Source organism: Pezoporus flaviventris, unplaced genomic scaffold (assembly GCF_033815535.1).
Source record: "Pezoporus flaviventris isolate CSIRO_AGI_PZ_B2104156 unplaced genomic scaffold, CSIRO_AGI_Pfla_v1 ptg000063l, whole genome shotgun sequence".
NCBI lineage: Eukaryota > Metazoa > Chordata > Aves > Psittaciformes > Psittacidae > Pezoporus > Pezoporus flaviventris.
The window spans coordinates 1081887-1105241 of NW_026892611.1; the positions used below are offsets into that span (position 1 = coordinate 1081887).

The 23355-nt window shown below is 48.6% G+C and overlaps 1 protein-coding gene across 31 annotated transcripts in view; it reads left to right on the forward strand.

Annotated features, from left to right (window-relative positions):
- The window catches only part of MSI2 (musashi RNA binding protein 2), a 212767-nt gene that overhangs the window by 57137 nt on the left and 132275 nt on the right, over positions 1-23355 (forward strand). For all 31 annotated transcript variants that reach the window (XR_009746341.1, XR_009746343.1, XR_009746346.1 and 28 more), the window contains one exon: positions 18617-18709. Coding sequence is in view for 24 of the 31 variants with exons in the window: in XM_061469943.1 (XP_061325927.1) it covers positions 18617-18709 (93 nt within the window). In the remaining 7 variants the exon portion in view is untranslated. The remainder of the gene's footprint in view (positions 1-18616; positions 18710-23355) is intronic.

Consider the following 23355-nt stretch of genomic DNA (forward strand, 5'->3'; position numbering starts at 1 on the left):
ATTTGAGTGCGCAATATTTATCTATGTAAATTGCTAGTATGTTTGCCTTTATCTGGAGATATAAATAGAAGAGATGTATACAAATATAATGAGGAGGCACAGGAAGCCGTTTTGTTTAAGCAAAGCGCAGCACATTAAGCCGTCATGCCCTGACACTTGTTTGGGGGTGGAAGACAAAAAGGGAAGCATCTCGCTTTTGTTGGGAGACATGGAAGTCGGTGGTTCTTTACATGTGGGGTGTTTCGGCTTTAGCACGCTGGAGTCGCTGGGGGTTTTATTATTATTATTTTTCCTTTTGGCAAAGACAGAAAAAAAAAGACAAAAGGCTCAGAATAAAGGCCATAATTTCTGCTGGAACTGTGGAAACATGGTTAGTTGTGCCCCAGCAGGCGGCTGCGGGGCTGGATCGGCAGGAGCCAGCAGCGCGCTCGCTGCAATCAAAGTTAAGTGCAGAGATTTAATTAAATGGCAGCAAGGCTGGCAGCAACTTTGTCAGGCAGCAGCACATTGTCACACCCAGCAGTTACTTCAAGGAACACAGTCCACAGATGGCGTCTAATTGATAAATGAAGGTTCTGGTGCCTGATTCTGCTTACGTTCAAAGGTTTCTCTTTCCTTAAACCAAACCTTAACGTTGTAAGTGATCTGAAAGCACAAGGAGCTGTGTTTCTGTACTGAGGGATGCACACTTGCTGTGTTAAATGGAGAAGGCACTTGTGTTACGTTTGCCTTGACTGTTTTCCATCCTGGAAAAGGTGCAGCATGTTGTTGGTGCAGTACTTAACTGGAATCCCGGGTAGTTAGAGCTCAGCTCCTCGGACCTCCCCCGTGTGCTGGGGCAGGTAGTCACAGAATCTCTCCCAGCTTTTAACAGCTTTGCAGTGTGCTTGTCTCTGCCTTAAAGCTCTCTGACAACTTTTGGGCCTCAGCAGCAGCAAATGGAGATCCTTCAGAGCTCCATAACCTGCTTGGCAGGGCAAGGCTGATCAACAAGGGGACCAAGCCTGGAAGAACTTGGGGACTAAGTGACTAAGATCTCACTGCCATGGTCACTTGCATGTACTGCCGATCTGTTATATTATATATATTATATAGGTATAGTATATCTATGTATCAGAACCCCTATATATTTTGGGTTCTGGGCTGGTTTTATGTTTGCCCCCTTGCTTGAGTGTTGCTGAGATCTCCCCACCATGTTGTGTTGTTGTGAGGGAGCCCAGAGTCCTGCAGCAGACCGGGGTAAAGCTTCACGTGACCTTGTGGATGTCTGTCGTTGAGTAAAGCAAACCAACAGGCCCTGTTTTCCCTCTTTTAACCTGAAGATACATGAGGAGTATTTCGTCTCGGTGTGTTTTTGATTTCCATGGGTAAATGCAGTTCAAGGTTTAGCACAGCACTTCAGAGGAGGGGACAGAAGAGATTGCATCCAGCTCTTCAAACACACTTTGCATGATGTCCTTTAATGCTGGAGAGGGCCTTCTGCCTGAGCTAGTGGCACCTTCCCTCTCAACGTAAGTGCTTTGAACAAGGATGGGAGTTGAGAGAGAGGGCATCAGGCTGTGTACTAGATCTATGTGCTGTATGTGTGTATGCACCCCTATGAGCATTTGCATATCTAAACATACAATATTCATTTGTCCCTTGCTAAAAACAGAAGAAAATTGTCGACCTTCCAATGTCATACTTCAGTCAGGCAATTTCAGAAGATGCATGCGAGAGGGCAGTGACCATTTCACTGTAGATGGGCTGTAAACCCAGGGCACAGATTCCCTAATTGCTCTCCTGAATGTGTTGTGTGTCTTTTTTGGCATTGCCCTTGTGGTAGTAAATTCTCCATTAGCTGGATTCTACGTGATGGAGCTGAATCCGTTCTGAGCGATGGAGCTGAATCAGTGCTTGTTATTTTTGGTTACTAACAGTATACTTGAATTCAGTAACTCGACTGCTCCCTTCCCCCTTTCTCCCCTCTGTGCCTAAATATATCCAGCCAGTCAATCAGCACTGGCAGGCATCAGTGCTATGGCTGTCAGATTGAGTTAGCTGTGGATAGCCTAAACTACCCGCTTGTTTTGGGGCTTGAAAATGTATTCAAATAGTGGCATCATAATTTGACTTGCAAATAAGTACAGTCTGGTAATGGGGCCCTTGTATAGAAAGAATGATGCAGCACTTTAGACAAATATATGTCTCCTTCCTGCGAAGCAGATTAGTAATAATATAATACATGCTGATGTTTATGGCTGCACGCTCAGTGAGGAGAGACTGCTCTGGATTTTCATTAATGGTGGGTTTTGTAGTTTTTAATGGAACAAAGGAAAAACACTGGAAATGAAAGAGATGCTAATGGCTTCCTGGGAAACTTGGCAAACATTTGGGTTAGAGGCAGATCTGCTCCGGTCATCGCTTTCGCTCTTAATTTCTCCCCCTCCCTTATCTAGGCTTGTTGGCTGGTTTAGAGCAACACTTACACAAACACATTATCTCTGTTGCTGCTCCTTCCCAAAGTGAGGGACCGGGCTGTGCTGGTGACGGCATAGCTATTGCCACAGCAACCAGGCAGGATGTCACAAATTCACAAGTGTGATTTTTACATGCAGAACAGCAGCAGGAGCAGATGGATATTGGAAACAAAATCCCCACCCCCTCCCTCCGCCGCCTTACACTCCTTCCGAAAGGAATAACAGCGTTCCTCACAAGGTCTCTGTGCGAGCCCTCCTGCATGCAGCACAACTTCCATGGCTTGCTTCTGTGCTCTCGTGTCATTAGCTTTGATCGTGACCCGGCTCTGAAGTTAATCCTGAACTTAGAAGTGAACAAACCAACCACCCCTCACGTGGGGCATCCAGACACATTTGGTACCCATCTCGCATAGAAGTTTATGGTAACACCCACCCACCGTGTGGGCAAAAGCCTCAGGAACATATGCTCAGTCTGTTTGCTCAAAAGAGATAATCTTGGGAACAGACACAAGAGAGAGGGGTTTGCACTTATCACATGGGAAGTCAGGGCCTCTGGTTTGGAAAACATGGAATTGGTTCGGTGTCCCAGTTGAAGACACTCTGGGCAGCTTGCAGAAGTCACCATGGGATGGACACGCACCAAGTAAAGCTGGGGTTGCAGGAGGAACCCAAACAAGGTGTTCTTGGTGCTCCCTGCTGAAGCTTGACGAATGCAGGAGGAGTGAAGCCAGATGTCCACTGTTTGCACGTCACCAGGTCATAGGAGGTGGTTATTACAGCATCCTCAGATGGGCAGGAGCTGTAAGAGCGTGTTGGGACACCCCGTGCCTAAAGGGAGGGCAGAGCGGTCAGTGTCCTGTATGGAAGGGTTGGCATTACCTGGGAGGGATTGTCCCCTCTCGCACATGGGCTAGTGCTGTGTATGGTTCCTCCTTACTGCTGAGCTGTGGGTAACGGATCCTGCGTTGCCAGTGTTATTTAGTGTATTCCTTCTGGAGCTGCAGGACGTGCTGGTGTGGCAGGGGAGTACGTGCAGGGTGATGGGTGAAGGCTGAGCATCGAGGTGCAGCACCCGTGCCGCTGCTGACCCCCTTTGTGGCAGCCACCTCTGGCCTTGCATTTCCTCCTCGCATTGAAGTAACGTTGGCACTTCTTTAGGAGCCTCATTGATCTTGTGGTACTGTAACACAAGTGCTCGGGTTTCAGGAAGCGTGCCAGAGCCTCGCAAATGTCAAAGGGATGCGCCCCGTGGGCTTACCCCTGAGGAGAAGCAGGGGAGCTCGGTGGTCCCCATTTCAGCTGATTCTGGTTGTTCCTACGAAGCCTTGAGCAGCGTCTCCTGTCAGCCCTCCAGTTATCAGAAAATACCTTGTAGTTGTGTTACAGCCGCCTCAGTGCTGATGCAGGAAAGGAACAAGACCTGGGGAGTCCTGGAGTCCTGGTCGCTTCCACAAACTGGCCCTGGGGTCCTCGGGGCTCCTGTTGTGGTGGGATTTGTGGGCTGAGGCACTCTGAATCGCCCTCGGGTTTCAAGTTTCACAGGAGCTGGGTGTCAAGCTTGCACCGACTTGAATTTCAGCAGGAGCTGGGTGTCTATTTTTGTCTCGTGGCAGCAGGGTTGCAGCCCAAGATCCCCTCTATTCTTACGTTGTTATTTGACTTTGAACGCACCAGCTGTGAGCCTCTGTACCCTTATGGGTATGGATCACATGAAGTTCTAATTAGCTTGGGTGAAGGGAAATTGTGTAATTGATTTAATAGACAAACACCCCTCTGCTTTCTTTGGTTTATGTGCTGGAAAGATTGTATTAGAAATTTTCTATTATGGGGGAGATTTAAATGCGGTTTTAGGATTTTCTTGAAATCAAAGCATGCCTCTAAACTACCTAGATGTACTATTGATATTTCACTGTTTCAGATAAAGCAGATAATAAACCCAATATTATTATTGTTATTATCATTAGCTTAATAGAACCAGTCTCTGGTGCTGGAATTGATGCAGTCGGAGGTGACTCAACAAATCCAAGTGCTCTTTGGTTCAGCCAGTCACAAAGCACAGTCCCTTTGCCATGAAGCTTACAGCACATGTTTCATTGCGGAGGGATGCAAAGTGTTTTCATCTGCATGCAATAGGGATTCATGGATGTAGCATCCTGTTTGTGAAATGCAGCCTCAGGTTCGTGTCGTGGTCATTGACCGAGACCGGAGCAGGAGCCCAGCTCTGCTGGGGATGGCTCGGGTGGCTGCTGAAACGTGAACCAAGTAGGTGGTAGTGCTGTCAGTCATGTGTCCTCCGAGGCATGGCCAGACTCTGCTGGTGTCACCGTGTCATGTGTTGGCGGGTGGTTTTGCTGGCGGTTAATGCATTTACCAGGTTTACCCTTGGTGTCCCTCAAGGGGCAGTGCGCTGGGTAACAGACTCAGGGTTTGTGGTTTCTGATAAAGGCACCCTCACCATCAGATGTGGTCAGGCTGTTGTCAAAGAGCGAAACTGAACCGCTCCAGGAATGGACGTTTCCTAGGAGGAGATCCCAAAGCCGAGATGTGTTTGATCTGCAGCTGGTTGCAGTCTTCAGTCATCCTCTTCCGTTTTTATTTCTTCAGAACATGACGGGATTTTCTTTTATTGTCGCTTTCCCACAAAATTTCCTGTAAAGAATGACTTTTTTCTCTTGGAAGAAAAGAAAACATCAAAACCAAAAAAACCCCAAGCCCACAGGGCTTTGTCAGAGAGCAGTTTAACCTGCTCTAGTCCATGTTGTTCTGTAAAGGGCGGTTAGTTAAGCTTCTCATGTTCCAATGTGCCCAGAAATTCCCTTTTGGGGTGTGGAGATACGTTGTCTTTGATGCTTTATGAGGTACAGCACTGGTCCTGGCGAGCTTTTTCACTTGGGAGATGCCCTGATGGATGATGTCCTAAGGACTTTGCCCTTTGAGGCTGGTGCTGCGATCAGGGGATGCTCTCAAATCAGGACCTGTCGGGTGCATGTTTCTGTTTCAGGAAATGATCCTTTTCTTTCCCCATTCCCCTTTCCTGGTCCATCTTGCATTCATCTGCAGTGCCACTCCCTTCGCTGTCACTTCAGTCTTCCTCCCAGTTAATTGACTTGGGAGATGATGCTAATTTTCCCTGGTTGGGGCTGCCACCTTTGCTTTCTCCTCATCTCGCATGCACGTCCTCTCTCTTCACCTGGCTCCTCGGTTCCTAAAAGTCTGTAGGCAGATTCCCTGTGCTGCACAGGCAGAAACCCAGCACGTGATAGCTGCTTCTGCAACAAGTGGTTGTGTCTCTGCGGACTGGCTTTATCCTGGAGGCCAGGTTTTATTTCTCAGTGCAGACATTACTGTCAGCAGCAGGACTCCTGCTCTTTACCTGTTTAGAGCCTTTGGTCTTTCCTCCTACCTCTCTCCCTCACTCATTTCATTTATGTTGTTCTTCTCTGCGTTCTTTTATTGCATGCTGCTTAAAACCCCGTAGACTCGGAGCACCTCCAACCTCCTCACATAGCTCCATAAGAAATACAGCAACCCTGATATTAATACCTGTTCTATCAGGGATAGGCTCTTGGCGCTGGAAATGATCTCTCTTCTCCCCCAGTACTTCACAGATGAGCACTGAAAAGCGTCTTTATTCAGTTTGACTGTTGCTATTATGTGGCGAGGCATTCAATAAAAGTTGTGATTTATGAGATGTGTGTGGCCGTTGTTGTTTTTTGCTCTGTCATCTATCAGGGAGAAGAAAAGCCAGGCCTGATAATTCTTGGCACAGAGCTTTTTCAGTTAAGAATGTCAGCTGTCAGCCTGTCAGGAGAAGTTATTTCTCCGGGTTTGTTTTAAATAGGCAGAGATCCTGCTTCTTGCTGCGCCCCGTTGATAAGGGAGCGCTTTCTGTGCTGCTGAAAAGTGTGTCCCATGGCAAGGCCCTTAGTGCAAGCCCACTTCAACTTCCCCAGCTTTGTGTTTTCAGTGTGTGACAGCACTTGATTGCTTAATATAAAAAAATGCATTCAGTGGCTCTTTTGCAGCTTTTCTGTGGGATTTTTTCCCCTTTCTCTCTCACTGAATGCAGTGCCCTTTTTCCCCCCAGTCTCTGTGACGAGGTGTTTTAAAAGTGGTCTTTTGCAAAATATGGGCACATTAGATAATCTGGTGTTGCATAAAAGCTCTTTCATATTTTGGGGGGCTTTGTGCATGCATAAAGTAGACCTAATTGAAGGCAGAGGCTGTTTGGCACGAATGCGAATGCAGGGGTGGGGGACAGAGGGGAAGAATTATGTTAACTCAGGGTGATGGGGTTTTTTTTTCCTTATTAGTTATTTGCAAAAATGTCTCAAAAAGTCATTTTGATGCAGCGTACAATAGTATCACAAACTTGTGCTCTGCATCCTAAGTGCCTGGTTAGAGCACAGTTAGAAGCTGAAATCATTCCTCGATTAGTCCCTGGAGTCCTATCTAAGTCTTTAACTCTCAGCATGTGGTCTGTGATTTAACAATGGATGAAGGATTGCTGAACTCAAGCTGAATGTATAACCTGACATTTCCAAACCCGCAGCCCCTTTGCTTTCTCCTCTCCCCTTCTTCCTGGAGAAGATCCATCACGCCCTCGCCGCAGCTGGCAGTGTATTTGCCTGCAGGGCAGAACTTTGGAGCTGAGAAGAGTGGCAGACCACGGTTCATGAAAATGGATGGGAAACCACTATCAAACAGAGACAAGGAAGGTGTCTGTGCAGCTCTTGGGCATTACATTAGGGCTGTAAGTTCTCTTGGAAGGCAGGAGGGAATTGGTCCTGCTGTCTGCATGCAGCTGTGGGTGCAGCTCGTGATGACCTCCTTATTTTGATGCTGTAAGCCTTCATGTAAAAGGAAAACATTTCCCATGCATTAATTCAGTCTGGACAGCTCATTTACATACTTCACATCATTTTAAAGATACGAGGCTGGAGAGGTGGGATGTAAACCTCTGAGAAAGGTTTTGTTGTTAACCTGCATGAGCTGTTTTGATGTACAGCACCACGCACTTAGCTTATAGATGCTCTCATGGGTCGTAGGTTATTTCTGACAAATGCTGGCGTGGTCTCCAGCCCTGTGCCTGGCTATGGGAGTCCAGGCGCAGGGCTTCTATCTTACATTGAAATTCCCAGTGTAGTCACAGACCTTGTGGTTCCCTGGGAGGAATGAAATCCCCCACCACGCTGTGAAGTGGCTTTCTCTCTGTGTGCTCTTTAGGACTTCAAGCTGAGGGAGGTTTCTCCAGTGCTAGCATCTTGAGGGGTGACCTGCTGGGAAGGGAGTTGCTGTTTCCCTCCTGGCACTGTATCCTCTGCATCCCTCTTCTCCTGCAATAGAGTTTAAGCTCCCATTGCAGGAGATAGCTCCAGAGGTCTTCAGCTCAATACCCATATACCAGGCGGGAGGCACATGTTAATGGCTTTCAGATTTGGCTTGAGTCAAACTATGCAAGTGGCTGTTCATGGAAGTTGTCCCAGCTTTTCATGTCCTGCCGACCTGGAAATCCACTCATCCCGGTGACTTGGCCTTTTAATGTGAGCTTTTTGGCAGTGTTATAATGATGTAGGTACTTTCAAGTCTGTAAGTGTATTGGGCTGTTATAGTCTTTGATACTGGCAGAGTTCTCGTACTGGGGAAGGGAGTGTGATTGCAGCCAAATGCTTATTTTCAGTAACAGAATTATTATTGGAGACCTTTTGGTATTACAGATCAGGTGAGGACGAGTCCCTTCATCATAGCAGGCATTGCTCTGGGAGCCAGCAAGGCACCTACACAGGATAGAGCCTTGGGGGGAAGGAGGGAGCCAGCAGCCCCTCTCGTGATCCTTCAGGAGGTGGGAGGCTTAAGCCAGTGACCGAAATGCCACAATTCAGTGATTTCTTTGAGCTCTGCAGCTCTTGCAGCCCCAGGGGGAAGAGGAGATGACAGGACTGTCAAAATGACAACAGTTTTCTTTTAATCCACTCCCTGTGCCAAGTCTGTGAGCGCTGGAACACGGGGAGCCTCGACTTTGAGAACGGAGAGAGAGGCACGGGGCAAAACTGCCTGCGGTTTTGATGTCCTGATCTGCAGGGAGTTCGTTCTTGCTGATCTCACTGGAGGGCCAGGCTCAGAGTGGAGGTGCTGCCCAGATGTTCAGCTCATTTGCATGCTTGGCTGACGGGGAGCAGAGTCTGTGAGCTCCAGGGTGGTTTGCTGGCTCCCTGCCTCCTGTCCTGGAGCTTCCCCTTCCACAACCTGTGTTTCTTTGCCCCACGTCCTCACCTTGCAGAGGAAGCTGTGCCGAGGCCATCCCGAGGATCAGTCAGAGCGTGGTTGCAGCGCAAGAGATGGCTTGGTCTGGTGGATAATGTCCGCCTGAACCCATCAAGGTCTTGCTTGGAGATGGTCTCATTAAAGCCCGGGTGCTGAGTCACTCGGTGTGTTCTGCCATCCAAATGCTAATGTATAAACACATCCGTTTGCACAGAATCTCTTGCCAAGTACTTGGGTTTACAATGTTAACAGCTTTAAATAAATTCTTCCTGGAGATAACTGATTTATTAGGCTCCTACCCCTCTGAAGGCAGAGCTAGTCACAATTAACAAACAAAGCAGCATGAGGCAGTTATCATTCTGGGTAATAAATCTCTCGGTGTTGGGTACCACTTGCTAATGGGCTTTGGAAGTGCAGCTATACGTCAGTCAGAGCGTGCCTTCAGCCTGGGCAGCGTGTGCGTGCGGTGCAGTAGCTGTCAATGTGCTGCAGTGGTGATTGCTGTCTGTGCACCCAGGGCTGTGCTGGGGGGGAGTGATGGGTTTGTGATGAGCAAGAGGCAGCTCTGCGGTGGGTGTAGGGTCCATCCCTGCCCCGCTGCTGGGGTTGGGTTGGTCGCACGTTGTGTCTCGGCAGGACTTGCAGGTGTAGAAACCAAGGATGTTGCTTCAGTAGGGTTACTGCTGCAGAAGGGCAGCGGGTCAGTGGTTTCCTTCTCTAATGAACAGAAGCGTGTGAGCTCCGGGGCTCAGCGTGCTGTGGATAAATGAGGCAGTTTGATTCCTTTGCTGATGCTCTTGGGGGACCCAGAGCCTGGAAAAGGAAATGGCTCTGCGCTGGGAGTGGATGCAGGGATTAACTCTGCAGATATCTGCTCTTTCTCCTCTGCTCAGGGGTTACCAGTTGCCCTCAGTCCTTACTTCTCTGTTGTTTGTATTGATACCCCCTACTCCTTGGCCACATTTCTCACACTTACCCCTTTTCTTGCCCCTGTGTCTCAATGCCAGCTCCTCTTTCAGCCTAGCATCCTCTTCTGACTCTCTGTCTTGGTGGCACGTGGCTAAGAAATGAGCCCTCCAAGTTTTGGTGGTAGTTGTTGTTGTTCCCTGACAGCACCTTTGGATGGCTAAACCCTGGTCCAGGACCTGTTAGTGTGCTTCCCAGTGCTGGGAGAGATTTCTTGCCGGGGTTTGTAAGAATGATGTAAATGGATCCGACATCCTGGCTATAAAACATCTGTAACATTACACATTTAGTTATGTTACTAGGGACTTGAGTTCATTTTGATGGGTGATATTTTATCTGCTACTTTCCCCCTTCTGAAAGCAAAGCTTTCTGTAGAGGAGGATTTATAGAAATATATTCCCAGCACAAAAAAAAAGTCCTGCACATTAAGACGTTGGAGTAAAGGAGAAATAATGTCTTTTTGTGGAGACCTTGGCTGATTTATCTCTTGCTTGGTAGTTTGGTGTGACCTTCCTAGCTAGGAACAATATCTTTTTATTCTTCCTTTAGTAACAATAATGTTACTAACAATGTCTTGCACTATTCTAGCATCTTCAAATCAGCCTTTCAGCGGGTTGGATGTTTCATGAGTGAAGCCTCACGGGCTCCGTTGAGCTGTGGGGGTATATTTTTGTTCTTTTTGTGGAAATCAAGGCACATTGCACTCGATCGTGCAACGTACTCAACCTAATGAGGCTTCCCCAAACGCTGCGTGTTAAAATGTGTGCCTAAATGCTGAGCCCTGCAGACTCCAGCAGAGCTTCTCCCCAGGCTCTTTGATACATCAGCCCTACAGAGACTGAAGTGACTTGCCCCGTGGTCAAGAAGTGAGCAAACATCACACAAGGGAAGGAAGCTCTTGTAGCTGCACGGTGCTGCCTTCCCTTGGAAAAAAAGTAGGAGTGTTTTCTCTTGTCTTGCTTCCACTCTTCATTCGTGATGCTGCTCCTCAGGGGCCCTTTTATTCCTAGTCAAGGGTTATTTGATGTGCTTTAGAGCGACAACTATGTTGCTTTCATAATGGCTGGTGGGTTCCCTCCCTGGCAAGGGAAGCATCTCTCTTTTGTGAAGGTAGCAGTACTGTAATTCCTGCAATTCACCAACCCCTTTGTGTGGGGGGAAGAGGAGAGAGGAAACTGCAGCATTTCAGAGAATGGTGGAAGTGTTTCAGCAGCAGTAATAGGCAAATCTGGGCATTTTGCAAGATTTCAGTGGTCTCGCATCAGAGGAGAAGATCACCCTTGTGAAGAAGCCAAGCAGCATGTTGCATAGACATTAGCTTGACTCAGCAGATGAAGTAAAACTTGCTCATCAGTAACTGATTGCCATGTGCATCCATATTATGTAGATGAAATTAATCAAGGCTAAGGGTTAAAGTTTTCCATTTGTTCTTTTCAGAGAAATCATCTGGAGTACGTTGGGAGGGAGGTAAATTGCTTCACGCGTTTCTCTTCCCTTCCTGTGAATTCCCCTTGCTTGAGCAGAACGTTATCTAGACTCTTACCAGAGAGCTCTCAGCACTGATTTGACAGGGTTATCATGAGGAATTAGTTGATACTAACTTAGAAGTACTTAAATTATGTTCTGCTTTCTGCTCTGTAGAGGCAATAAACTTCTCTTTGGAGTGACCTCAGTGCTTGGAGCTGGGAGAATCTATAAACTCCCCCAGAATGCCTCTTCTCAGCCTCTGCATTGGGCTGTGCTGTTGGATTTTGTTAAATGCTACCTTAAACCTCCAAATGCATTTCTTCCTTCTCCTTTTTGTGAGTGCATGCTCAAAGGAAGGGTCACTACCAGCACCAGAAAGGCCATTGTAGCCGTAGAACCACATGTGTTTGGGCATACTGACAGAGCAAGCTGCTTGCATGCTCAAGGAATGGCTGGTGGAATGGTGGAACTGCTTCCTCCATGGTGTGGCAGTGCGAGTGCGTGGGCTTCGGAAGCCCACTTGGTTGGTGGACAGCAGCCTGTGGTTGAACATGGCTTTGTCTGAGCTTCCTTGGGCCATTTGGTGCTCAGCCTTGGGAAGGGCTTGAGGCTGGCGAGTGGCACCACAGCTTTTCAAGTGTAGGCCTTTGGGATCAGGTGTCTTTGGAGCCTTCCTCCACATTGACCTTGAGCATGCCCTTGTAAACGTGTTCTTTCACAATTGGAAGACACAGGTTTTCTGGTTGTATTGCAGATATGGCACATGATGGTTCTTCCTAGAAGAAGGTACGGTATAAATAATGGAACTGATGAACGTTGTAGTGCTCCCTTCATGCTGTGTCCCCATCAGATACTGCTGCCATGTCTTTGAACGGGAGGTCCCTGGGCACAAAGCCATCTCTGCCTCTTGCCTGCACAAGGTGAAGTTTTGCCAGTAACCTGTAGATTTAGGACTGGAGTCTTAATTGCTTCCCATTGAGACCTTTGTCCCTGTGTTACATGGGCATTGCAGAACCCCCCCCCCCCCCCCCGTGCACAGTCACATTGGGCAGTGCTCTGCATCTGCAGTCCTGAGGTGTATTCATTTAGAAATAATTATCTTAATTTAACCTTACTGCTGCAGGTTTTAAGCTGAGGAGTAATCAGGCCTTAGAGGAGCTGTCTGCACTCAGCTAATGTGGAGAGCTGCCTTCCTCACCATACCGTGCATGAGGAGCTAAAGCAGCCAGGGGGACTGACATAGCTGTTCCTCTGGGTTCCCCTCTGCCTGCCCCTGAGCCTTCCTTCTGTCACCCATAAGAGTTAACTACTAGAGCAGGGTGGAAGGGAGCAGCCCTGGGGGATATGATATAACTGGTTATAGCAGGGCTGTGGGGCTGTGATCTATTCCTGCTCTCCAGAGCGGGGGCAGTTTGGCTCGGGTGGTTTTTGCTGTATCCTTTGATACGAAGCTTGATTCTGGGGCTGATTTTCAGGAGATTGGGTGTGCCATGAAGGGAGCTCTTTGTGGTGGTGCATGTGAACGGGTTTCTGTGCCCAGGGTGCAGGGGGTGGCTTGCAGGGTGCTTTGGGGAGGGTGTGGGATGCTCCCCCCTGTTCCCAGGGGTAGGTTGTGGCCTGTGATGGGCTGCTGTTGGTTAACTGTACCTGTGAGCGAATGAGGGGCTGGCCCTTCCAGGGGGACAAACAGGAGAGCTCAGTTTGGTCGTGGTTGGGGAGATGAGCAGGAAGGGCTGTGCTGGCCCCAGGCCAGGTTTGCTTGTGAAACACCACAAATGGCTTCAGTGATTGCTGCCAATTCAGTCTGTCACAGAAAAACCACTTTGTGTGTTCTGCCTCCTGCTGATGCCATAGTCATGGAGGGAGGGAAGTCAAACACCAACCCAAACCTGACCCTCCCAAAGGTAACAGCAAAATCAGAGACAGCCAAAACAGGGACAAAGTCAATGGGTTTGTTTATGGATGGATACGGAGAATACAACCCATCTGTGTTGTCCACAGCAGTCGAGGGAACTGATTTAGCCAGCTGGGAATCTGTGCTGCTCCTCCGGATCAGAGAGCCCTTTCATTCCTGCATACCTTCCTATAGCTTGAGTTGGTTCTCAGGGGATGGCGTTAGCTTGCACAGGGGTCAGGCACAAGGTATTTGCCCTGGTTAAGTCTTGCTGAAATCCTGTTTTGAATCCTTAAGGCACATTACATGTGGCATGTAAAGCATTGCTGCCTTTGCACAGGCTGGAGTTCCTCTTGCTGTTGGGGAGCTCAAGAGTCTCAGATTTGCTTAGCTGATGGTACACGGTCAACAAAACATGTCCATCATTTGTCAACCATACAGTAATGCCTGGGGACAGGGATGGATCCTGGGTGTTCCTTGGTGAATGCAGGAAGGAAGTCAGCGTTCAGCACATGTTGCTTTGCATCATGTTTCAGTTTGGGGTTAATAGCTTTTTGGAACTTCCTGCGAGGATCCTGGAGGCAAAAGGGAATTCTGGAGACTTCTTGCTTATGGTTTGTGCTCTGCCAAAGCAGCCCAGCAGTTTAGTTAACAAGATCACTTCCTGTGTTACACGAGTTAGTGTTGGTTTTAATTAGAGGTAATGCTGTAGTTTGAATGTACAACACAATGGGGTATAAAATGCAGTTCAGCATATATAGCAAAGATGATTTTTCCAATTATAAAGCTATTTAGAAGGCGGATACATTGGAAATGATAAGTCAAGCTGCAGGTTAGGTGAGCAAGCTGGAATGCGCGTGCAGCCACGCATCCGCAGGGCTGTCCAGGAAAGAGGGAAGTGCTCTGGAGAACAGGTCTGTGTGCATAATTAGCTCAATCTGACATTAATGCTAATTTCAGCATTTGTGATGCAGGCTCACTCCTAGCACCCTGGTCCACTCCTACCCCACGGAGAAGCTGAGGATGCGAAGCTGTAATGAATTCTAGAGGGTGCGCACCAGAGCCGAGTTCCTGCACAGGTTTCCGGGGTGTTCTCCGAGCCTCGCGTTGTTCCTTTGCTTCAGGGCCTCTTTCTGCCTCCTGCTCATGGAGAAAGTGCTCCTGGTTTAAGTAAAGGCTTGGAGAACTTCCCGGTGTTCCTGACTGCTGCTGCGTCACTTGTTAACTGTATCGCACCTCTGGATAACCCAGGCACGTGCCTGAGATCTGAAGTTCTGGGAATTCTGCCAAAGTATTTCATGAGCTTAAACTCCCCTTTGGTCATTTTTAATGGTTGCAGTGTCAGGCAGTTTCAGTGGGGAAAGAAAAGCCACCAAGAGACCAAGCTGGTACCTGGGTATGCAGGGATGTGAATGGAGATGGAACTGGAGGCTCTGACTTTGCAGAGCTCCAGTTCCTTCATTTTCCTTGAGCGGTTTGGGATTAGCTCATGGAGTGTATGGACGTGTTTGGGGGGAGGATTTTTGTTTCCAGAGACTCTGTCTTCAGCCTGTTGTAGAGATTCCCCCGATACATCCCGATCCAATCTTAATTACATCCTTAACCTTGCAGGAAGTGGCATAAAATCAGAAGACTCATCCTGCTAAAGCAGGGCGCTGTTCTCTTGCTTCTGCACCACCTGGAGCGTCTGCTCAGCTTCAGAACACAGAGGTGAAGTGTTTCTCAAAAGCCAAGGCAGTGAAGAGCTTGTCACCTCGGCTGGCTCTTCACAGCAGTAGTCACACGTGTTTTGATTAACTGCAACCCCAGCACAGCACACAAACAAAGCAATTCTGCAGGTACTTACAATTAACGGGCTCTGTAACCAGCCTTAGATCTCACTGTCCCCTGTCGGTTCCTTCTGCAGCGAGACGGAGACGCCTTCAGTATACAAAAGCTTCAAACCCATCTAAGATCTGCTTTTGCAGAGCCCTGTGATAGTGAGTGATAGATGAATTCTACTGCAAATTCCAAACAAAGACGTGAAGCTGGAAGTGGTGTGGTTTCGGTGTGACCCAGGCCTCTCGGAGTCATTCATAAAACATGGGGCTTGTGATTGATTCACACAAATCACTTCCCATTGCCCGGGCGCTGCTGTTCCACCCCAGGGCAAGGAGCAGATGGAGCCGCTCTCTGAAGGACTTGAACCCCAGATCACTGCGGGTGACTGAATCCTTTTGCTGTTTGTGGGAGCCCCCCCCCCCCCCCCCCCCCCCCCCCCGCTAATGACCTCCAGAAAGCAGATTCTAAATTAACTCACAGGGAAGGATGAGGCTCCTCAGTGGCTTTCAGTGGGGGACTGCAGGCTGGGACCCATAGGTTATAATGAAATGATTGGAATATGTGTTTTCCTTAGGTATATATATAAATGTTTTTCTGTACTTACAGTTTTTTTGTTATAGATATGCTGATTTATTTTCTGAGCCAGATGAGAAACTTTGGTTTTAAAAAACCTTCAGTTTTTAGAAGAGAAACTCCTCGCTTGGCTCAGTTCCTTGTGCCTTGATCATTTGTCATCTTTAATGGTTATTTCTTCCTAATCTAACTCTCCCCTCTGGCAGGTTAAAGCCATTCCCCTTGGTCTGTCCCTTCATCTCTTATCCAAAGCCCCTCTCCAGGTTTCCTGGAGCCCTTTAGGAGCTGCCCTAAGGTCTCCCCTTCAGGAGCCTTCTCTTCTCTAGGCTGACCCAGCCCAGCTCTCTCAGCCTGGCTCCAGAGCAGAGCTGCTTTAAAACCTGTTCCTGGTGATTCAGGGACTGACCCCACTGAAGGTGCAGTGAAATCCCGGAGATGGGGAGTACTTCTGGGTATTTGTACTGTTTCTTGAACGCTCTCTCATGTTTGGCCAACGTGTTTGCAAACCTTTGGTATTGGACTGTCTGTGCTGCGAGGCTCCGGGCTGTGGGTCTGGTGCGGGCTCTGGAGAGCTCTGCAGTGTTCAGCCCCAGCGAAGCTCTGCCTCCTGACTCCTCTGTTGGGCTGGCGAAGGAGGATTTGCAGGTTAGAGCAGGACTTGGAGGCGTTGTTTCCAGTTGGTCCCAGTCCTGCCGCAGTCATCTAATAAGTGCGGAGCGGTGAGGCTGTACCAGCACGGACAAGTCAGCAGCGTGCAGCAGTTACCTGGCGCTGGGGTTGGAGACAGCGCCGGGGGCTTCCAGCACAAACAGCAGCTCCTCTGCTCAGCTGGGGCTGCCCTGGGCTCTATCCGAGCTGAGCACGGTGCTGGTCTCACCGCTGGCTGTGGGCAGCCCCGTGGCACCGTGGTGGGATCCAGATCCATGGGGGAAAAAGCTGGTTTTCATCCCCCATGCGTGTGTCTTGGCCACGTCTCCTGGGTGATGGTTGGGGTTGGGGGTGAGAAGAGGACTCTGTGGTTGAGTCAGATGGGGCTGAGCCCATGGTGGGTCTGGGGCGCGTTGGTACCTTGTGCTGTGGGTGAAGGGAAGGCGATGAATCCTCCTGTTGAGGCATGTTGGGATGGGAGAATTGCCCAGGCTACATGGTCCTTGTCTTCCTTTGCTGAGGGGAAGATATGTACCAAGGCAATCGAGCTGTCTCTTCAGGAGCAGGCAGATTGTAAAAGCAGGCTTAATTTTGTGCTTCACTTTTGTACCAAAGAGCTGATTTCTGAACCCATTTCCCAGCCCGCAACACATCTCAAGGCATTAAAATATTGTGAATTTGCTTGTCATTGCCAATATTTCCTTTGACTGAAGCTATTGAAACAAAGTAGGGTTTTTTTTCCTTTCTTCCTTAACCTTCAATCTTGCCTCTAAAAGAAGGAGCGCTTTTCTTTCTTTCTTGGTCAAATATAAAAATGATGATAATTTCAAATATTGCTTTAGAATAATTGCTTTCCTCCCCCTTTTGTATGACAACAGAAGCTTGGCCTGATCTTAAATCAGATGCTGGCAGGCAGAGGGCTCTTGACAGCCCTGCAAAATCCTTTAGTTACAAGTCGGCTTTAGCCAATTCTTTATTTGTAAATGACAATTTTCTACAGAAAAATATATGCTTGGGCTTCAATTTGGGAGCCCAGATTGCGGCCAGGGAAAATAATTGAATTTTACACTGGGTTTTTTCTGTCTTTTCTTCCTAACTTAGGAAAAAACCTCAAGTGAAGCTCTGTGAAGCACGGTAGGGGCTGATGGAGGGGAAATATCCACCCTGCTTCATCTGAGCAGCAGAGACAGCAGGGATGTGATGTTTAATGTGTTCTGCACTGAGAGTGTTCGGGGCTCCTGCTAGGTTTTGGGGGGATGGCTCAGTTCTGTGCCTGTGCTACACAGCACCCTGTGTCACAGAGCCGGGGGGGCAGTTTGGGGAGCCCCACTGCTCACAGTGGGTCTGATGTGTGTCCAGTCAACTGCCCTGGGGTGTTCCCTTTGCATTGCTTCAGCATCCGCTGGCTGTGGTGTAACCAGGCAAGTCCTGGTGCTGGAGTTTAGGGGGCATTTTTTGCCTCTGGTCTTTGTAAGTTGGCTCCTGTCATACAGAAACCAAACTGAGGTGCTTTACTGCATGAATTTGTTAGTGATGTGAGCGTTGGCTTCAGAACATCTCTGCGTGGTGGGGTAGGCTGCTAGTGAGCTAAGGTCACTGCCTGCTCTAAGCCGGGACATTTCCCCTCTGTCCAAGTGTATGGGGATGATGCCAACCCTGTCAGAGCATGGTGACAATGTTGTCCTGGATCTGCCTTGATTTAAGGTGTCCCACAAGGGTCAAACGGTTTGGGATCAGCCCACCAAAGGCACCAGCTTCCACTGGCATCGTTAGGGATCTGAATCCTGCCCATCTCATAGGGCTTTGGGCGATGGGTTTTGTGTCAGAATGTTCTCTGTAGGGAGTCCAGCGTCATCCCTGCACTTTGTATGGACCAACCTCAGGTGTGCATGGGTCAGCAGGAGGAGCTGGGTGCTCAGCTGGGGTCTTGGGGAGCACAAAGGAGTTTCTGACGGGCCTGATCCAGCCCTAATGGACAGCGGTACCATAAACATTTTGGGTGGGAGGGTGTTTTGCGGCAGCTGGAGGAGCCCTGGATCAGCAGCTCTCACCATCTTCCTTAATGTGGTTGGTTCTAAAGTAACTGTGCAAGTTCATTTCAAACTGACCCACGGAAACTGAATAGCACAACTCTGCAATTCGATGTAATCACCTTTTGCCTTCCAAGGAGCACGCACTCTGCCTTTAGGAGGGGGAATGGCTTGTTGTCTTTGAGACAGCAGCTATGAGGGTACCGCACGTGGGCTCCTTCACTTCTCTTGGCATTGAGAAGCACAATAAAATCCACTTATTAAAACAAAATATCCAGGGCTGCAGTTGTTATTGAGAGGCTGTGCTCAGCCATGCCTCGGATAAAACCCAAGCAAGACAGAGGTGGGGGGGAAAGTATCTAATCAAATAGAACCTGAGCTGCTCTGCAAAGGCATATTCCCATTAAGTGGGTTAGGGATGGCTGTTGCTGTTCTGCGCGTGCCGTTTGAAATAACCTGGTTAAACCATGTGCTTGTCTTGTAATCTCTTCCAGATGGTCACAAGAACAAAGAAAATATTTGTGGGTGGCTTATCGGCTAACACGGTAGTGGAGGACGTAAAGCAATACTTCGAGCAGTTTGGCAAGGTAAGGTCCTGCCCCGGAGCGCGCGGCGCGGTTTGGATTCCTCTCCTTTGCTTTCTTCCTCCTGTCTTATTGAAGTGTGGCTTGAAAACAAAAGCACAGGGAGTTCTGTGCTCGGGGGCGGCCACGCTTGGTGCCTCGCCTCGCAGGGTAATTTGTTGTAGCCTCTGGAATCCCTGTTCTGTTCGGTGCGTGTGTACAGCACTGCCAGTGCTTGTGTCATTAAAGAGAGCCACTGGGAGGTGAATCTGTGTGTGTGTAAATCAGCCTTCTGTTCAGCCCTGACCGCAGTGGCAAAAGGAGCAGATAGACCTGTTGGAGGGAGCTCATTAGGTGGTGAAAATGCCTGGAGGAGCCAGTGAATAGGCAGAGTAATGTGGGAGCCTCTGGAATATCCATCCCATTTCTTATTTAAACATCCTCATGCAAGATGCTGTGGAAATTTATGTAGAATCCTGACATCATTTAAAAGAAAGTGTATGCACAGCAGGAATCCTGACCCTTGCCAGAATAGTCCTTTCTGTGATGGAACAGCTCAGACCCCAGGCTGTGACTGGGGCTTAGTGCCATCACCTTCCATGGAGCTTCCTGGACCCCAAGGCTTTGGGATGCTTGGTCAGGAGTCCAACAAGGTGAAGGGCTTGCAGAGCCATCTGCTCCAAGAGCAGTTCATGGTGTCACCTTCCATGGAGACTCCTGTCAGCCCCACTGCCTGCAGGCTCCATGCAGCTCAGTTCCTGTCTCTCAGGTACACCAGCTGATGGTTTGGGTGCGTGATTGCATGAAGACACAACAGGATCTCCCAGAACAAAGCAGCTCCCATTCCTTGTAGTTCATTTATGTTTCTCTTATCTGCCCCCAAAGCCTTGGTCGTGCAGTGCTTTGCTGGGGGCTGAGGGGGTGAGTTTATAAATGATCCCTGTGCTGGATTGATGGTTGTTTTGAAACCTTTCATGTTATTTGCAATAATAATCTTCGATTCTGGCAGGATGTTTACAGCCTGCTGAGCCTTTTATTAAAGGATTACACGAGCTTTTGGATGTTTCTTCTGTAGTTACTTCTAATTGCAGAACTCTTCTAACCTGTATTTTTGAAGTTAATAATAGTTTCAATAGAAGTGCTTTGCATATTGTCTGGATGCTGCCTTAATATAGTCTTTTTTAATTTTACCATCTGGTAGTTTCATGCTTGCAGTTTTACAGTCCCTGAGATTGCAGACAACGAGGCTGTGTTTTTCAGGAGTGACTAGTGATTCGGGACACTTGAGTCCTGCCTTTCTTGAGGTGGCTTAAAAGGGGTTTTCCTTTCCAAAGGCAATGCTTCTGGAAAACCAAGTGGATTTCTCAAGTGTCTTAATTTGAAGGCTTAAATTAAGGTGCTGAAGATAATTGCCCAAGGTGTGATGGAGGCTGGAGCCTGTTCCTCTGGCAGTCTGTGCTGCTGAGGCTGCGTGGTCCAGTCCTTAGAGGCCAGCTCCTGTAGGACTCGGGCTCACCGGGCTTGGTCCCTGTCATACCAGGCGACATTTTCCAGGTGGATCCCTGTTTGATGCTTCCCTGTTCTAGCTTGTGAGGAGGAGATGAGTTTGGTGAGGTCGGTGATGTTTTGAGGAGAAGCTTCTTGGCCCTGTCACTGTGTCTCAGCCTTGCATTCGGGATCTCTCTGCTGTGCTTTGCTGCTCATGAACTGAGACAGTTTGGGTTGTGGAGCGTTTCAGGTGCCTCTCCCCAAGGCTCTGGTGGTGAGGAGATGCAGAGCTGTTTAATGACCCGAGGAACCTGTGGTCCAGCTGAATTAGAAGACTCATTAATGTGCTGTGGTGGGTGTGATGTTACATTCAGCTATAATGCCCCAGAACTGGCCCTGTGGGACCCTCTGGGAGCTGCTTCCTTCTTCATTTGCTTCCCCTCCTTTCCTTGACTCCCTTGCTCGCATTGCAAGCCCTTTGTGGCAGGTACTGGTGACCCATCCATGCACTGCTTAGGGAGCAAGCTTCGCTCTCCAGTCCAGCCATTGCAATGCAGACAGCGTATGGTGATGGATTAGTAAGGTTTGCATTTGCTTAGCACCTCCTTAAAATAAAGCAAATTGCATTAGCTAAGGTGCAGGGGAGCCGCCCATGTTTGATAAGAGCATCTCAGGTGACTTGCTCTTTGAAAGGCTGAGCTTATTTATTGGTGTGGAAAGAATCGCTTACCTACTGCTGCGATTCTTGAAATCCTGTTTGTACTTGCTGCAGAGAAGAGCTTTGCAGCCAGGGGAGGTTGTTTTGGTAACTGGATGTAGCTCTCAGCATACCCAGCGTGTTTAGAACAGCTCCCAGTTTTGAGGCTCGCTCCTTTAACTGGAGCTGCCAGCGGAGGCCGTGAAGTGTTGAATTGGAAACTGCAGCTTTTTGGAAAGTAAATGCCAGGATCTTTTTTTCCTCCAATAAAAAGTGCTTTAATGAACCCTCTTCCCTGACTGCACCACTTAAAACGCCTCCTGTGAGAGCACCAAAACGCGTGGTAATGAAAACTCCTGAGACTTTGATTGTGAAATTCCTGATAGTGTTTGTTATTTCTTCCTATAAAGGCCAGGGTGTGCAGGAGTCCCAGCTTTGATTTCGGGAAGGTGGGCATCCCTGGCTGCCGTAAGCTGTGGAGGAAAACTGGGGAATCATAGAATCATGGAATGGTTTGTGGCTAAAGGGACCTTAAAGCTCATCCAGTTCCAACCCTTGCCACGGGCTGGGACACCTTCCACTAGAGCAGCTTGCTCCAGGTCCTGTCCAGTCTGGCCTTGACTGTCCTGGTACCCGATCCTGGTGGTCTAAGGCAGTTGTGTCTGTGATGCTCTGTTATTTCAGTCAGAGATGTTTCTAACATTCTGGCCAACAAAATAATTCATCGGCGACATGACCCATGTGCAGCACTGCCCTTGTGCTGGGTGAAAAGCTGGCTGTTAAGAGCAGGTTGTAAATGAGGAAGTGCTGGAAGTGAGGCGATCCAAAGGGAAGCTCAGTGGGGCTGCGCTTCCCTCTCCTCTGGAGATGCCGCAGGTGCTGCCTGGAGCCATCAGCAGGTCTGTGGCTTTCTGGAGGTGTAAGCAAAACGGTGCTGGAGGAGATCAGGACGAGTTGGAGTATTTCAGGCTTCTGGTATCATTGAAATAAAAGGGGAAAAAGAAGCAAGAGCCTCTGAAAGCCTCACCCTGGCTGTGCCCAGCAGAAGAAAGCCCCCAGCCACTAAGGAGCTGCACTTCTGAGGACGTGAGTGTTCTGCACCTTTTCAGCTGGACGGGGCTGATGCTGAGGGGGTTCTTAGGGTCCGTTTTTACTGGGTAATGCTCCCTTCAGAGAGCTCCTGTGAAAGTTGTGCAGTCCTTAGTTTGCGACTTGCAATTATACTTCACATGGCGAACTGTGTAATTAGTTTGGAAGACTTATGCCTAGTCATTGGTTTATCCTAATCGGCTTTGGCTTTTCCCAACAACAAAGTGAGCTTATTTTCCTAAGCTGAAACAACTCTGCTCCCTTTGTTCCTCTCTTTTATTGTCTCATTCCTTTCATTCTGTTTTACTGCCAAAGTTTTGTTTCATTAGGCCTACAAGTCATTTCCAATCCAGTGGGCTGCTACAATAAGGCCTTTATAACTCAGCTGCCCTGGTTCCCATGTCCCTTCTGGTCTGGAGCCAGGACTTGCTGTTTGACATGGGATTTTAACCCTTTCGGTGCCCCAGCTGCCAGCACCCCCTTTGTCCTCATCAGAGAGGTGAAGGCTGGGATGAGGGTGGCTTGGTGGGACCACGGGATGAGCTCATGGACCCAAACGGTCGCCTGTGGCTGTTAATGGATGTGTCCATGTGGTTGGGCTCCAGGTACAACGTTTGGACCCAGTTACCACAAACCAATTCCAAGTAAAACTCTTCGTGCTGGAATGCTGTAATGAGCCTTGGTGGGAACAGCCCTCTGAATGAAAAGGCCACTGTGTCCTTGCAGCCGCTGCTTCCAGCATGATGGGAGCAGGGCTGTGTTGAAGGTACGTTTCAGTTGTCTTGAGCTGTTAGATCAGCCCGTGTATGAGTGGTGGTGTAGCAAAACTGCTGCTTTGTTGTGTGGGAGAGAACCCGTTCAGATTGATACCCTTGAACAAGAATGGTGATTTGTAGATGAGATGTGGAAATAGTTCTGTGGGTAAACAGTAGTTTTCCATACTGTTATTTCTAAGTGCTGCAAGAGCAGTGCTGCTGCTGGTGCTTCCAGCTGCTTTCCTCCCCCGAATCATCTCAAGCAGGAGCATTTGCTCCACTTTCGTTCCTTCACAGCAATCCTAAAGCGGTTTTTGGGGAATGGGGCTGTGGCATCTGCTTTTTACTTGGGATTGTCAGATGGAATTGGAACCAAGCGCTGTGCATGAATCCTGTTTTGTGTTCTGGCTTGCCACGAGGCCCCCAGACAACTTGCAGGCGTGTTTCAACTCTGCTTGGAGTATGTTGCTTCCTCAAGAATGGCTTTTAAGGTTTGGGAATTTTGAAACAAGACAGGATTTCACAATTACGTCTCTGGATCTGAAGGGTTTTGTGCAGACACTTGTTATTTCCCGTGAGACGCAAAGCAGGCCAGTGGCATAACAGCATCTTGCTTCTGATGATGGGGGGGTTTGCTGTGA